Source organism: Homalodisca vitripennis, chromosome 1 (genome assembly GCF_021130785.1).
Source record: "Homalodisca vitripennis isolate AUS2020 chromosome 1, UT_GWSS_2.1, whole genome shotgun sequence".
In the NCBI taxonomy this organism is placed as follows: Eukaryota; Metazoa; Arthropoda; class Insecta; order Hemiptera; family Cicadellidae; genus Homalodisca; species Homalodisca vitripennis.
In genome coordinates this window covers 102,635,031-102,653,251 of record NC_060207.1, presented here as the reverse complement: position 1 = coordinate 102,653,251, position 18,221 = coordinate 102,635,031, and the positions used below count along the sequence as shown (strand labels likewise).

General features: G+C 34.4%; 1 protein-coding gene across 1 annotated transcript in view; it reads left to right on the top strand.

Moving 5' to 3' along the window:
* The first annotated feature begins 1,327 nt into the window (after positions 1-1,327).
* LOC124368135 (nuclear inhibitor of protein phosphatase 1) overlaps positions 1,328-18,221 on the top strand; it is a 28,940-nt gene continuing 12,046 nt past the window's right edge. Inside the window, exons 1-4 of the mRNA XM_046825411.1 lie at positions 1,328-1,504; positions 8,371-8,431; positions 11,220-11,373; positions 15,370-15,587. Of these exons, the coding sequence (XP_046681367.1) occupies positions 1,476-1,504; positions 8,371-8,431; positions 11,220-11,373; positions 15,370-15,587 (462 nt within the window). The 5' untranslated portion in view covers positions 1,328-1,475. The remainder of the gene's footprint in view (positions 1,505-8,370; positions 8,432-11,219; positions 11,374-15,369; positions 15,588-18,221) is intronic.

The window sequence follows — 18,221 nt, the reverse complement described above, 5'->3', positions numbered from 1 at the left end:
TGTTTCATGCTAAGAACAGTAGACTTTCCAATGTTCATCTCTAGTTTTTGAAACAACTTGCATTTAGTTACATTACCACTATTTAACACTGACACAGCATCATACATTCCGAAATGTAGTGTTTTCAGTCCAACAAAGCCGGTTTTGGGTAGCCTAGACCAAATAACCGCGTTCACACTTTCGTTTGGATTTTGTGTCTTGCCGTGTAAACATTTCCGCAAACTCAGTTCTTTGTCAGATAGACTTTTAAAAACTAGTTTTATAAATTCCATTACAGCCACAGGAATACTATTTTTGTGGCTGTAAGTCTCACCTTTAGCATTTGCCTTTTGGTATCCGCACCAACTTGTCTTGCCTTTCGGACACAAACCGTGGTGTGGGTCATTGTCACTTGAAATCTTGTGGAAGTACAAATGTCTTTCTCGATGTTGTAGAGACTGTGTTCCTTCTTATTGCTCAACCATAGTAGGTCTGGAGTTGATCAATGACAGCTTGAGATAGCCTATTCTTGCCACCTAAGCCTTTACCGTCAGATAAGATAATACGTTTGTTTTCTGGTTTTAGTCTTCTCAATCTTGTGCCCATTCTTTTCTGGACATGTCCCAGACATTCCAGTTTAGATATTTTATGATCAGGACTACAAAAAATAAAACTAAAGCAACTTACAAATAAAGTGCATACTGTATCAAATCACATATAGCAAATTTTGCGTATATAAGCACTGCACAAATGATTTCAAAAATTAATTATGTAAACGTTTTTATATAATGTTTTATACATCAAATTACTCGTTACAAGTTGTAGAATTATTAGAAACATAAATAATTTTTTTTCAATTTTTGCCCTCGTGCTCCCCTTAACACGACAAACACCTTATCGAAATATTAGGGCTCCAGCCGTGAGGACCACCGCTGAGCAATAACGCCAACACCGATAATAGTCAAGGAATAACGCAATATGTCACTAGTCGTTTGCTTCTGAATATCAGTATGAAATAGAATAATAATAAATAAATGGTTTTCAACAATAACCTAATATCACGATAACAGGCTACCTTGATTTTAGCTGTATCGATCCTAATACGTTATTCAACGACTATCCCGTATCTAGTATGTTATAACATAGAGTAAAGTCATATCATGCGTAAGCACCACACAATTTTGCAAATCGTGCAGTGGAGTGCACGTACTTTGCTAATGCTGTCTGCTGTGTAGTGTGAAAGCGGCGAATTGCAAACATGAGAATTCTCACATCAAAATTTAATTTTGCTATGGAATCAAGAAAGGGATTGGCAAAACTGATTTGTACCTACTAGTGCCTACTGCCTAGTAAACCGACCGCCCGCCGACCAGACCGGGTTGAAGAAAACAAAACAGACAGTTTTAGTGTTGATGTGTTGGACGTTTATCTAACCTTTCGGTAGTGTGTTCAATGAAATTATCGTTAATTAATTCTTTTGGACTTAAAAATATATTATGGCAAACCATTATGATGTGCCTAATTGGTGAGATGATATGTTAATATTAGGAATAAAGTAAATTTGTGAATAGTCTGCAAATTTGAGGTTAACAATTCTTTGCCATAGTCATAGGCTTTAACAATTATAAACGGTAACAAAATTTGAAGTAGCCTAATATCTAAAAGTTCCATTTCGCATGTTTTGTAAATTTTTATGATAGGAGAAAAACACGCTACTGGAGGGAAAGTAGTCTACTTAAAAAGCAATAGAGATAGCAATATTAAAGTAAAAAGACAGGAAAAACTAGCCTAATAAAAAGAATTCCCATATAAGGGATAAAATCCCTCAATTTAGAGCATTTGGGGAGGGTACGATAAGCGGACCCGGTTTTTTATATCGAAATTGGCAAATGATATTACTTAATCATAACCATCAGTGTAATCAATCGATACTGATTAATTATTTTGAACAGTTAACTTATCTATAAAAATCTATATAATCTATATCAACAGCTGTAAACACTTTCAAATAATACACGTAAGGTAATATTTCAATTTTACATAAGTAACATTTGATCATTAAAAATGGCAGTCAATTTTATAAAAATACACAACATTGCTTTGAAAAATGATGACATATTTTACGTGGTTTCAACATGTTGGACTTGTACCGAAACACCCATTATTCAAAATTTGTGGGAAAGAAACAACTGTAACTGTGAGAGGAGCAAATATGGTTGTCTTCAGTTTTCCTCATTTTTGTTATAATAATTCGTTTAATCACTGTAAATATTAAATTAATATTTTAATATAAAACATATGATTGTTATTGAGGACTATACTTTTATATCGATTGATGGTTTAGGATTAGAGATACGAATATTAGGTATAGATGATTACATTCTTCGATATAAAAAACCGGGTCCGCTTATCGTACCCTACCCGAGCATTCCTTAATCTTCCTACTTTAGATTTAAAATACTAAGATTTTAATTACAAAATTATTGAAAGATATACTTTAATAAGTGGCCTACACTTGTTATTCAGTTGTTTTATTGAGTGTTCGAATTGTTTGTAAGAAGTAAAGAATTTTACATTACAATTTATGTAACTTAACCCTTTTACTGCCGGCCATTTTTTTATTGCACCAGTCAAAATTGCCAAGGAGGAAAATCGCTGTTGTGCATTCATTTACAAAAAATGCTGTATCTTTTTTATTTTTCATTAGATTTGCATGAATTTTTATTTTATTTACTCGTATTTAAATGCTGTTTTTTAAATAATAAAAAGACATTTTAATTTGAAACAAACGCATTATTTAATTTTAAAAATAATGTAAATAAAAAATAAATAAAAAAATAAAAATTGTGTTTGGCATCTGTAATTTATTTTTAAAATTATGCTAAAATTATGAGCATGATATCATTATAAACTAGAGCAATTGCTTAGAACTTATACCAAATTTGAAGGTGCTACCTTGAAACATAGCTGCACTATGAGGATTTTCCCAAAACTGGTAGGCCTCCTATAGGCCTACCAGTGGAAATTGAAGGTAAACTTATCTGTGCCACATCCCCCTCACTATCTAATAACTCCTCATTATCTGATGGTAAGATACAGTCAGGATCGTCATCAGTGTCATCCACATCACTTTGATTGTCATCAATAGCCCTAACAATAATATCATATTCGTTCTCGGCATCTGAATCTGACAAATTCTGAAGGAAATCGTCACTCAGTTCGTCTTGCACTTAATTATTGTTCCCTCACTCACAGGAGAGTTAGATGTAACTCTTTTACTCATTTTATCCTTGATCAACAAAAGTAACACTTCAAAAAACTTTCGATAACATTGTAAACAACAACAATGAACGAAGATTTCAGTAACATAACCCGATCAACTAGTTTTGACAGCTGTCTAGGTAGTTCGTCAATTCTAGTCAAAGACGACGAAAATAGAAATCCAAAATTCTTCAAATGGCTTCTTTCATTATCCTTTGCTCCTAAACAACCAAAATACCGAATATTTTGGCATTTGAACATAACAGTAGCCAGTAACGATAAAAAAAACAGACGTCCGACATATCGGACGTTGGCGTTTTCGGCAAAAATGCCGACGTCCGATATGTCGGAAGTCGGCAGTAAAAGGGTTAACATATGATTTAAACTTAATACTTATAGTAATGTAGGGTAGAGTATGGTAAGCGGACCCGGTATTTTATATCGATATTGACAAACGATATCAATTAATTATAACCGTCAATATATACAACATATACTGATTAATTAATTTGAACAATTAACTTAAATTATCTCTAAACATTTTTTCAGATAATAGACGTAATATTTGGCTTTCAAATAAGTGACTTTGTCAGGTTCAAAGTTGAATCAACTTTAGAAAACTAAATGAAATTTTTCTAAGCCTGGAAGCGGTGATTAACCCATTTGTGATCATGTAACTTCCAATAAGCGGTCGACCCTGATACGGTCGATTCACATTTTGCAGCTAAAAGCATTATTATCTGTCGAAGACCTTTAAGACATCTATCATCAATGACGATGAATATGGGAAATTTGTGTGAGATAAACATTGAGAGTTCTTTGTGACAAGTCTTTGACTTTCCATTCCTTCTTCTATCATATAATAAAGCTTACTTAACATCTGGGGTAAATTTGGTCACTTTGAGGAAAAGGGTCCCTGACTGAAACTATAGAGAGAGGTTAATCAGATGTTTAAAGAAGCCTAGTAAAAGTGAATTGTTTAACAAGCCACATGGATGCATGTTCAGGTCATTCAATATTTTTGCTGGTTTATAATCTGCTATCACTGGCAATTTCCTCCTGAATGATGGAACCAGAGCTAAAGGTTGACTTTTAGGTAGACAAATACCCTGGTCAACCCCAACCGAGGCAAAAAATCTATTGTACTTCTTACTACCATTGTGAGATCACTGATGTTTTCATTGTCAGTTTAATTTCTTTGTACAACAGTAATTTTGTAATTGTTGATTAAAGCCAAAGTTCTGTTTTTAATATATTTTTAGACATAAATAGAAACCTGGCAACATCTTAAGCTTTAGCTACTTTGATGGTTCTTTAAAAAATTCACATGAAACTCTTTTATAATTTAGAAATAATAGTTTAACATCTGAATAATTTGTGTGCATGCTAATTTTAGGAAAAAATTACAATTTTTCTCCCTAAACAAATACACTTTTGGTAATTCACTTGCATATTTCTTCTCTCTGCTTTTGATATAGAGACGGCTCATGTTGGAAAATGTCAATATATCAATGAAAATTGACTCTTGAAATTTCCTAAATTGTGGATCCATGGGATTTATAAAGCTCCATCTCTCTTTTCAAAGATAAGACACATATAGTCTTATCTGCAAAGAAAGAGTTTAAAATGTAATGATTGTGAGCTTTTTATCTCTGAATGTTCTTTTTGCTAGGTATTGATTGATCCTCTGTTGGCTCACAACCACTAATAATGGCTTGTTGGCCCTAATGGTCTAAAAAAGGTTTAGGTGTTGATCACGGTAACCTGTGTATCGGTCAAGTTTGTGTTGACGTTATTGACTGCTGTTGCTGAGAACCTGACCATGCTTGTTGTCAAGTCAATCAACCAGAAAAGACTGAACACCTTAACAGTAAATAAAGTAACTATGGTAGGAAGGATTGACCCCCTCCTCACCTTAACAGGTCGGGGAATCTTTTTGTGATAGGACTGTTCACATTCAGAACATCAGTGTTGAATCTTCCATCACAATAAACTTCAGGCTGTTTATTGTCACTTCAGTCAACAGCTTTTCAAAGACGGAAAAAAACTTCTTTATTCCCACTGGGAGACCTGTATATTTTGATGACATCGATTGAAAAAATCTGTTAGTAATTCCAACTGTTTTTCTGTAGGTTTACCCAAACATTGAGGGATAGATGAAATGTGATTTTCTACAAAAATTACAATACCATAATGCCAATTGAAAATTTATGATTTTAACCTGTTGGGGAGTACTGACGGCTATAACCGTCATCCTACCTAGTGTATACTAGAGTAAGCAAAATTATCCTTAATGAACTCCAGGGATTAAAGAAAAATTTTTTGTTGTTTTCATTCAAAATGTATTGAAACCTTACAAAATATCATAATAATGTATTTTTTGGATCTAGCCTACAACTTGATAAATTCATACATTTTGTTTTTTTTTAGAATTTTACAAACATATGATAGTGTTCAAAACACGGGTACACACAAAGTGCTGCTTCACATTTTGTGCACTCATAAGCAGTTTCTTTCCTTTTACGCTCACCCCGTGTTGTATTTGAACACACAAAGCAGCGTTTTAGCTTCCTTCGGCCATTTTCCATTACTGGTAGTGGGCGGGGGAAATTGCAATCTGACAAGCTTAGCGGCTGCTGGGCTCCGCCCAACGGACGTGTCACAGCTGCGGCCTCTTCTTTTGGTGCAACATGTGCTTCCAGTATCTGTCTGATAATGTTAATTCGGAAGTCCATGATGTGAACCTTAGCATTTGGGTTTTTTGATTCCATGTACTGCCTATAAATACTAACACATATTGTAACACAAATAGGTCGATACGTAAAACTTTATATTTATAAGGAACATATACTGTATATATTTATATATAGATATGTTTTGAGATCAACTTACCTGTACAAATAGTATGCATTCAAAACACTTAGATCCAAGAGGTGGAAGAAAAGTTTGATATACCATTTTGTGCCCTTTCTAGTGGAGTCATTGTATGACACCATCATATCGCTTTTATCCACTGCACCCATATTTGAATTATAGTTCAGGACACATTTTGGTTTTAGCACTCCTTTGTGCGACCTTGTATCGACAGAAACCATGGAATGTTTGTCTACTGTCGATAATACTGTTACTGGCCTCTTATCACACCATTTTACAGTAATCATACTATCTTTGTTGTGTACTGCAACATCACCTGTTTTCAATTTCTTTGGTAGACAAGGTAGGTTTTTTATTTTTGGGTTTACAGTCCCACAGGCCCCAGTGTTTTTAATATCCAACCATGAAAACAAGTCCGGACTGGAATACCAATTGTCCATAAAAATCGTATGGTTGTTGTTCAAGTAAGGCTCCATAAGAGTTTTCACTACTTTTGATGACAATCCACTGTCCTTATCATCTTCACCGTCAACATTTGTGCCTTTGCCTGTATATATAACAAAATCAAGGATAATACCGGTTTGGCAATCACATAAAACAAATAACTTTACACCAAATCGTTTCCTTTTATTTGGCAAATACTGGCGAAAGGAGAGTCTCCCTTTCCATAGCATTAGTGATTCGTCAATCACCAGATTTTGGTACGGTTGTAGCAATGTCCGATATTTTCTTGTCAAAGTTTCCACAACTGTTCTAATTTTGGCAAGTTTATCTTTGCCATTTGACTTGCAATTGTCATCAAAATGCAATAATCTACGCAACAGCAGATACCTGTCTTGTGTGAATAATTTTGAAAAAATAGGCGTTGCAATGAGTGGATCGGTTGACCAATACTGCTTCAAAGAGTTCTTCTTGGAGTGTGACATTAGCAAGGTCGTAGCAAAAAAGCAGTACAATTCATCTGCATTAGTTGGAGTCCACTTATTGAGCTTTGAAAACTCTTGCAATTCACCTTTACAGGAGTCCCTGAAATATTTATTTGTCTCTTCTGCGATATGAAATATAAAATCAAAATAAAATATTTCATAAAAAGCATCAATCTCTTTCCATTCTCTGTCCATTAGTTCATCAAAAACCAGAACCTTTGACTTAGAAGAGTCAAAATGTCTTACTGTAGGTTCAAATTCATCATCATGGTACCACTTACAAACGGGACAGGGAACAGAATCATTTACGTTCCCATTAGGAAAATTTACTACTATATTGTTATCTATAGGGTTAGACAGATCCCCTAAACTTAAGTCAACACAATCAGTAGTCGATGTCTCACCATTTGTAGAGGTTCCGGCATTATTGCTGTTGAACAATTCATTGTCCGAACCAAAAACATCAACTTCATAGTCCAAGTCTATTACTTCACCACCACATGAATCATCCTCATCACATAACGCATCTAGAATAAGATCACTTTTGTCCAGATAATTACTCATTTTACAACTATATTCATAAATCGGTTACAACACTAAACTTCACTCCGGTGCAATAACAGACTGAATAGCCTATAAAAGATTTGGCGCAAGAAAATGACAGAACAATTAGCGGCAAAGCCCTGATTTTATATTCTGTCGCTAGGAACCAGCACTGCACATCAATGATCAATGAATTGCAAGAACCGAGAATAGCCTATAAATGGACGTGGCGCGAGAAAATGACAGAACATTTGGCGGCAAATCTGTGATTATGTATTCCGTCACTAGGAGCGAGCACTGTACAGCAATAATTACTTTGAACATTTCACAGTCGAAATAGTATGTAAGAACGCCACTAGAGTGCATAAACAGTTGCAATATTGATTGTTTTAGCAACCCCGTCATGGACGGTCATAACCGTCAATACTCTTTTGGGATCAAACGGCTATAACCGTCTGTACTCTTTTGGAACAACTTTCAGCTACTCCTCAACAGGTTAATGTTACTATTGTTAAAACCATGCTTGGAACAATCAGTACCTAAATCAGGATTAAGTTCTTTACTCAAAAGACAAATTTGAAATATTTTATTCATGGCTATAATATCTAAGTCGCTGTGACTGTTTTAGGGGGGTGGATCCCTCACATCTTTCAAGGCCTCTGCCGGTTAGGCTTTTGCCTTGTGTCTCAATCATGGCTATATGCATGCTTTGATTCATGATTTTAGTTTTGTTTAATTTAAGTGGAGAAAAAAAGAGTCAAGTGTAAATAGGTATGTTGTGTTACAGGGCAGGAAAACCACCTGTTGGGCTGCATCTTGATGTCATGAAAGGAGATAAATTGATCCAGGTACTGTTATATATTAAGCATTTCCAATATTTTTATATTCCCAAATAGTTTTTTATATAAAAGAAATTAAAGGACTTCTTCCTGTACAGTGTTTGGCCTCTCAGTTCTGAGAGGCCAAACACTGAACAACTCTCCCTAACAGTACAGGCTACCTACAGATCAACCAACTATAGGTCAATGACTCCTTCAGAATCTTTTAGATAACCAGTCCTGGTTATATTTGATACACCCTCATAATTTTTATATTTAATTGAAAATTAGAGTCATTCCAAATGAATTTGTTTACGATCTTTAGTTCTTCTGCTTACACAACTAGTGTCATGACATTCTTCTAAGTTTACTGGCTTAGACTGTCAAAACAGATGCTAAAGTGAACCTGGCTGAGCTAGTGAGTGATACAGCTGATTATAAAGGCGAGACCTTAGAAAAGAATTAATAAAAAACTAAATTCAACAAAAAAGATAGCATTAAGTTATCAGAGAATTGGCAGACTGTTCTGAAGAAGTCATATTAATTTATTATTATTATTATCCCAGTGGGTTTGAAGTAATTTGCATGTAGGCAGCAGTACAGTAATGCTACTCTGTATCAATCCAATTTGGACGATAGTATATTTTCCATTATTAAAAGCACATTATAATACCCCCAACTGATACCTAACATTTGAAACTATTCCTTGTTGCAAGTACAGCTGAGGAAAAAATCAGTAGTATTGCTATATAGCAGAGATTAAATTCATCTAGCTGGTTCTTCAATTTCTACATACAACTGTGATCTATAGAATATAATAGAAAAGGACGTACTTGAAAGTAGATGCATACACTATAGCAGGGCTGCCCAACCTACGGCCCGCGGGCCGAATCCGGCCCGCGAGTCAGTTTTATGTGGCCCGCCTTGTTGTCAAAACAACCAAATTTGTTTACAAGCATTTGAAATATTAAATAAATACAAATTTTGAGAACCAAGCAGTCCAGCCGATTTCACGCAGAACGAGCCGTATTCATTTGTTGGAGTATGAGTGTTGAAAGAAGTAAAGTAGTTGCAGACATATTTCACTGACTACGGTGGTGGCTGCCGGCTGGCGAATAGAGCGCGCGTAAAGCACAGCACAGCGCGCGGTGCGGCGACGTAACCCCTACCCAACTCAGTTGTTTGGGGTTCCAAATCCCCTGGGATGTTGGCCCGCCTGGCCATAAAGGCTTTAAAATGTGGCCCTTGGGTAAAAAAGGTTGGGCACCCCTGCACTATAGGGAAAAAAATTATTGTCGCTGAAAGTATAGTACCTTGGCGGAGAAGGTTACGATACAGGCAGTATATTCCTACTAAAAGGTACAAGTATGGAATTAAAATGTTTAAAGGTTGTGACTCTCAAATATACTGTTAAAAAATTAAATTGATATTGCTCCTAATTTGGATGCAGAAGACAGTATCATTTAAAATTTATGTAGCTCTCTATTAAAGTCAAGTGTTGTATATTGAAAATTTTTTTAACTTTAACGAGCATTCCTCTCGCATATAAACTATTACATGCTAACACGTATAGCATAAGCACAGCTTAAAAAGAGGTAGATCAATTCCCAAGAAATACAAAACTGAATTATGATTTATAAATGAAATAAGTAGAATAGACTTGGAGTGCAAATATTAACTCGTCCCCCTTCCATGACCCTGATATTATTCCTGTTAATAATTTGAACCCAAGATAACATCATAATGAACGAGATACACAAAACTGAAGGAACCACCGGATGTAAAAAATTAAGCATAAAGTCATAATAGACTATAACAGAAAAATGTAGTGTAGATCACATTGACCAAATGGCGAGTTATTCTCTTTGGTACAGAAAGGGTATGAAGTCAGTCAGAAAGCTTAACATTGAACTTTGAAATAAAACATTAATGGTTAATGCACTATATATTAATGTACTATATTTATTAGCAACAAAAAGAAAAATGGCTATCACCAAATTCAGAGCTGATGAAGTCACAAATTTTGTAGAACTTAATAATCCTATTAGAATTGTATATAATTCATCAAATGGTAAAAAGTAATTCTCAAAATATTTGTGGAAAAAAGAGAGGGCAACATTACAAATGATAGAAAATTATGTACTATCTGCTATATAAAATTGAAGACACAAGTTGTTATTATCTCAACTTGAAGTCAGAAGATTGGTTAAAACTTACTGTCCAGGTTGCCCTGCTGTACTTGCATGTGCCAGCATTGTTGTAGAGTCACATGTATATTGATTCGGTTAACACGTATTATTTTAGTTTTAATAGTAATATCAAAGGTACATTTAAGTCATAACTTTTGAATTAGTAAATAAGTTGGTTATATTCCTCTTACTTTCCTTGTAAATGAAAGTCTAGAACTCAATTTTAGAGTAAAAATATCAACCCTTACTGTCAGTCAAATATGACTGATATGACTAATATAGAAAACATGGCGTCAGTCGTATTATCACAGCCTTTATAGAAAGACGTGGAATTTGATATAGCCTGTATATGTAATTATGAGTGTTGATTGGTAGCAAACCTTGAATGTAGTACAGCACTTAGTCATTGGTTCTTGTGATGAACAGATTTTTGATCACTGATTTTTGAAATCACACTTTCATTTTCAATTAAACAAATTGGTTTTACAAATTTATTTGACTTCTCCACATTAATTACTAGTAAATTATTTATTTTATTTACTGAATGTGAAAACTGCCAACAAAGTGCTCTCAAGTTAGTCTTGAAATGTTTTAACTTTGTTTAAACTTTATGTATTTAATGTTTATAGAAATTAATGCTGGATCAGAAAAAGTGCTACTTATTCGGACGCAACCCCCAGATGAATGATTTCTGTATTGATCATCAGAGTTGCTCCAGAGTCCATGCAGCATTTGTCTACCACAAGCACCTGCATAGAGCATTCCTGGTGGATTTAGGCAGTAGTAAGTGTACCGACAGTGATTACAGCTAATGAGTATGGTATAATAAATGAATAGGTTCTTTATATTAATTAAATGGTCTATTAAGAAAGGCTAATAAACTGGATTGTGATAATATAATGTGCATGCTTTTCTCTCCTGAGTTCATTATAGAATTCGGTAGTGGCATGTGGTGTTATAATTTTGTTACAAAATGGAAACAGAGAGGTTTTAGAGAGCACTCAATATTTATAGAAAAGACTTCACATTTAAAGTTATTTTATCTGCAGTTTATACATGGGGTAGAAATGGTTTTTTGTAGTACTCTAATATTTGCCAAAAACAGTATTTTCCACCAAAACCAAAGTATTTTTTGTAAATGTGCTTAAGTAAGTAAATTACTTGATTTCATTAGATACTTATTTCCTCAAATTTTATATGTTCAGGTTTGCTTATACCTATACCATTTTCTTAGTTTTTAAAATTATTTTTGTGTTTAGTTCCAAGATTGATGCAGAATGGCTGATATTCAATATATGATGTTTAAAGTAGTCATGTTGAGATTTTAACAATAGACTTCATAAATATATTGTGAAATTTTAATATGCCATCATTTCAATTGATGTCAAAACGTAAAAAAGTATACAACCATTAGGCGAGTGCATACATTTATAATGAAACATAGATGAAACAATTCTGTTCATCTTTCAATCTCAGCTGTTCTTTTTTAACTATTGGTTTAGTCCATATGCTCTGAAAACTATATCTGCAACTGCTTGTCAGTTTATTTTACAACAGTTACACACAATATTATCTAAATTATTATAATCAGAAGTAACAAACTAATGTCCACTGTAGTCTTATGTCCACTGAAAGGAAAGTTATTGATAATTGCATCAATGGATTAAAGAGTTAACTTAAGCTTGATGTTTAGTGTGGCCTGGCTGAGCTACATCTAAATGCTAAGCAATTGGTTGTCCTGATAGTAGTGGCCATATTAACCCATTGGCTTATACATATTTTTACTATCAGCTCAACTGGAGTTATCCTATTAAAAATGCTAAAAACGTAAGATTTTTGTTATATGTTTATAAAAAATTTATTTTTCAAGTTATTTGGTTATATTTTATATCTTTTTGGATTAACATGAAATGGGCTTTAATAATAAATAGATAGTGATATATTTGGTCATAATTTAAAAATAATAATGTTGTACAAACTAAACAAGTTTTGGAATTTTTTAAATTCTTTTTACTCAAATAATATAAAATAAAATACCCCATTTTGCTTTTATTTTATTTGAAATGTATTTCTCTACCTAGCAATACTAGAATATGTATATATATATATATATATATACATTAAATTGTATAAATGGCAATTGCCTTATTTAATTTCAATAAACATTGAATCGCAAAAAGTACTTGCTCCGCCGGGAGTCGAACCCGGATCTCTCACTTGCCGGGTGAATGTGCTACCATTACACCACAGAGCGCTTACTTTTTCCGATTCAATTTTATATATATATATATATATATATATATATATATATATATGCATAGTTTGTCAGAATAAATGTTTTTTTCTAAATACTGAAAATTCAAGAATATTGATTTCTTTTCTCTTGTAGTACACTAATATTCTTGTAGTAACTTATTATTCATTTAAATTTCAATTAACTGTAGTATTGCAGTTTTTCTTATGTGTTACAACAATATTAGTCTAATTTATACGAGGGCTGTTCAGAAAGTAACCTCCGGTCGATTGAAAAAAATACACCAAGTTAAGTAAAAATATTTTAATATATACATCTTACAACTACATCTTTGCACTATTTTTCGACATAGTCTCCATCACGATTGAGGCACTTATCGTATCTCTTCACAAGCTTTGAAATTCCTTCTGCATAAAAAATCACCCGCCTGTGCCTTGAGCCAGCCTGTGACCGCATCTTTGAGCTCTTCGTCGTCATCAAACCGCTGGGACCCGAGCCATTTCTTCATATGCATGAAGAGGTGATAGTCGCTTGGCGCCAGATCTGGGCTGTAAGGTGGATGGTTGAAAACGTCCCACTTGAAGGACTTAAGAAGGGCTGTTGTTCTGCAAGCAGAGTGAGGACGGGCGTTATCGTGCAAAAAAACGATACCGGAAGTCAGCATACCACGGCGTTTGTTCTGTATAGCCCGTCGTAATGTTTTTAGTGTTTCACAGTACACGTCTTGATTAATGGTCGTCCCACGTTCCATGAATTCAACCAACAACAACACCCCTTTGGCATCCCAAAACACCGTTGCCATCAGTTTTCTGGCAGAAAAATCTTGCCGGGCTTTTTTTGGTTTGGTAGGCGAATCTGAATGTGCCCACATCTTTGATTGTTCTTTTGTCTCAGGGTTTACGTACTTAATCCAGGTTTCGTCACCGGTCACGATTCTGTTTAACAATGGTTCTCCTTCGTCCGCATAACGTGACAGAAAGTCTAATGCAGAGGCCATTCTTTGAGTTTTGTGGTGGTCGGTAAGAATTTTGGGCACCCATCGTGCACATAACTTACGGTAACCCAATCTTGCTGTCACTATCTCGTACAAAAGAGTCTTAGAAATCTGTGGAAAATCAGTAGACAACTCCGCCATTGTGAAACGTCGATTTTCACGAACTTTTGCATCAACTGTCTGAACGAGTTCGTCAGTCACCAAGGATGGTCTACCACTCCTCTCTTCATCATGAACGTTTTCTCGTCCACTTTTAAATAAACGTACCCATTCACGGACAACTCCTTCACTCATAACTTGTGGTCCGTACACGGCACAAAGCTCACGATGAATAGCTGCTGCAGAGTATCCTTTGGCTGTAAAAAACCGTATAACAGCACGCACTTCACATTTGGCGGTATTTTCTATTGCAGCACACATTTCAAACTGCCACAAAAACTAAACTAGCGCAGGTACGATGTTCACTCGACTACAGCTTGATGCCGACTGACCTGCTTAGTGCGTGAATGCACAGATGGCGCGCTACACCCCTCCACTACCCGCACTGTGACCAACCGGAGGTTACTTTCTGAACAGCCCTCGTACTAACATTTAGTTGAAAAAGGAGTTTAAAAAAATTATTTAGATGGCGCTGTACTTGTCACGGAACGGTTCCGTGATATAAATTTTGAACCCAGACTAGCTGTCACGGAACTGTTCCGTAATATAAGGCCAATGGGTTAATGTATAGGCCTGTTTTATTTTCCTTTTTGCATATGAGTTTTTTCAGTCTTGAAATACACATTGTACACTACAGAGAGATACAGTTTTTTTTATACTTTCAGGAAAGCTTTAAGAATATATGGTTAGATTAAGTATATATAAATTATGAGCAAAATTTTACCTGAATAAAAAGTTAACAATTATTGGATGGGATATTGGATTGGAAATGTTTTTCACTTTTAATTTTAAAGCATCTTAAATAGACAAGAAGTGCTGTTATTTTGGACAGTTGGATTGGTGTAATATGTTGTTTGTAAATACACAAGGGCTAAAATTCAGGTTTAGGTTATGGAGATGATAACTCAAGACTGATAAAGTGTTAGAGAGTATTTCTTTGACAATAGACAATAGACAAACATCTTTATTTGTAATTTCATTAAGAAATACAATGGCGTCACAATAAATAATAAAAGAGGAATTCTTGGCGTGTAACATTTTCAGTTTTTCTTTAGGTCAGTTGATCCAGGAATTCCTTTTTATGATAAATTAAGTCTGTCTGTCTGTCTGCTTGATATCTCCTAACTAAATTGAGACATTTTGTTTACAAACAATAAATTTTGCCTGAAGGTTCATTTCATAAAGGCAACACTGAGTTTGATGATGGCGCATGTCACTTTAAGAGATTTGGCTGCACGTTAGCAAATATTTGTACATTACTGTAAAACAGTTAGGATTGAAGTAATTCCAAATTCCAAGAAAACTGATCTTTATAAACTGATTTATTTTCTATATTCGAAGAAAACTGAATGTCATTAACTGATTCATGCAGCTCACGGAACTTTTATCGGTTCTCTGAGGATTGAAGCTCACAAGCCCACCCAGTTGCCAATCGATAGTGTGTTCCACTTCGGTGCTTCAACACGCAACTACATTATCCGAGAACGGCCGCAAACTGGTGCCCGACCTATCATTGAGGAGTTGGAGAAGTCTTCAGAGGAAGCAGAAGGAGGGCTGCTAGGGTTGCCAGAGACGGAGACTGAACTTGACGTGAGTTACTTGTATAAAGTAATGGTGTGATTGAGAGAGCAAGAAAGATCTGAAACTGACGTTCAATTTCTGATCAGGTTTAGATTGAAGAAGTGTTAACACTCTTTTCTTTTGTAAGATGCTGAATATCACTGTGTACAGATATTACAAATAATGTGTACATTTATTGTGGATGTCCTCAATCAAAGGTCAACTGATCCTTAGAAAGAGCCCTAAATTAATAATCTAGTAAACAAGACACTACAGGATCCTAGTATTATATAGATTCATTTCAGACTAAACATTGGACCAATTAGGTATTGGTCTGATTGGCACATGTGCAGATGACATGCATAAGTACATGCAGGCACTCCACTCATTTGCATCTTGCACTGAGGTCTGTCACACAGTTTCTTGCATTTTCACTTCTAATTTTTCTTTTGTTTTAAAGTGCTCCAAAGTATTTTTTTTAATAAAATGATTGTTTCTACTGTAAAAACCTTTAAAAAATAAGAAATGTAAATATTTGATAGAAAGTTTCAATATTATAAATACATTTCTTCATTGACCTCACTTAACCCTTCAACGCGTTATTTTTTTTTCATGGTCATACCCCCTCCTGCGTTGATTTTTCTGGTGGTTTTTTAGAGATTTTGTGTTTTATAAATAATATAAGCAAATTACCCAAGTTTATAATTATTTCACTATACTTCTATGTTGTAAGTGTTTAAAATTAGCCAAATTAAACAAAATTAACCTACTTTAGGTTAGTTTATTAACTTTACAATGATTCAAACTGAATAACTTACATTTCCCAAACCATTTCAGAACCAGAAGAAAAACCAGGTAGGCCTAGGCCTACAATTAGGTCTGCATCACCTCCTCCTCTTTCAACAACATTGAACTCATTTTGTACTACAATGTTTTCACCTAGCCTATTTTCAATCTAATACTTCAAACTCAGCTTGAGCAAAGTCATTGTCATATCCATCGTCGAAATATTCATCTGATTCAAGGTTCAAAAGTCTGTCAATTTCACTCTTTCCACTAGGTGTCCTTCAAGATTACTCATTTTCAATTGATTTTAAAACATTTTACAAAAACGATAACAGTTTTTAAATAAATTCCCTAAAATATGCTAAAATATTTCCCTAAAAGCTAGCTAACCTACAAACCATTCCCAACTCATTTTTATAAAACACAACAAATTGTTCCTGTCAAAACGTGATTTCCTTCATCAAAACAATATAGTTAGCTTGTAAAACTAATAATAATAACTAAACAAAGGAACATAAAACACACAAAAATATGTCAGTAGAACATAACCATCACACTAACAATGACTGTAAACAACAACAAACGTAAACTGACAAACGATCGGCTGCACGGCAATGACGTCGTCTTGAATGCAGCTGATTTCTCAGATATTTTTTCTAAAGATCGATTTTTCGAGATATCGACTCAATTAATCGAAAGTTTGAATCTTTTCCTTTCGATTGGTATACATTTTTTCATTGAAAACATTCGATAGTTGTCTGTTACAGCTACAAAAATAACCGACTACTCCATGACGTACTCAGTACGGCAAAACGCGATCTCAAGTGAAAGTGTCATGACGTACCTAGTACGGCAAAACGCGTTGAAGGGTTAAGTGAACATTTCCTGAAAATTTAACTTAAATAATAGAATTTTGTATTGAGTTAGGTGTAGATATGTGGACAAAATTAATACGTTAGATATATTAACCCTCCGAGCGTCGGCCGACTTGTTTTAAGTCGACGGCACCTTTCGCTAAACGTCGCCGTCTTATTTTAAGACGGCGGGCACTTGCCGATCAAATTAATTCGACCCGCGCTATTATTCGCGTAATATTGTTATAAATTACATATACCGAAAGCCTGTGAATTGTTCTTTACATTTAGTGGTCTTTGCATACCTCTTGGTCTGTACCAGATGCTAGTGTAAGTAGTTTATACCAGCTGTTATTTCGGGCGGGACGCGGCTCGCGCGCGATTGTTCTGTGTGTTGTTGTGAATGTATTATGATATAACATTATGAATATATTCACAGAACCCCATAACCCTGTATATTTATGTGTTCATGACTAAATTTGTTATAATTTGCCTATTATGAAATTGTTGTAGAGGTAATATAACAATAACATGTGGATACTTTTATATTTAAAAAAATATTTTCTAAAATATTTTTTCCCCTTTCTCAGGCTGTTGCAAAAAGAAAGTTTTTTTAAACATTTTAATTCTTATATAAGCATATTCTGTGATTCTTTCCAAGAAAGATTATGTATAATACACTGTATTTAAACCATTCTTAAGATATTTTATGAATTGTGCAAAAAAGACTACAAAAGTTACAAAAACAGGTGGACGTTTAGGGAAATATGATGGACGCTCGGAGGGTTAAGCACCCCAAAAAAAATTTATTTTAAATTGAGTTTTTGAGAGGATAAATCAAGGTAACATTGTTTTATTTATTGGCAACAAAAGATTATTTGTTAGTTTAAGGTAAAACTGAAATATTTACACTTCTCTTATGGAAAAAGGTTATTTTTTGTAGTTTATAAAAAAATAGTATAAGAGGCGCTAGACAATCTTTCTTTTATAACATCTGGCAAAAAATATTCTAGGCTTCAAAGAG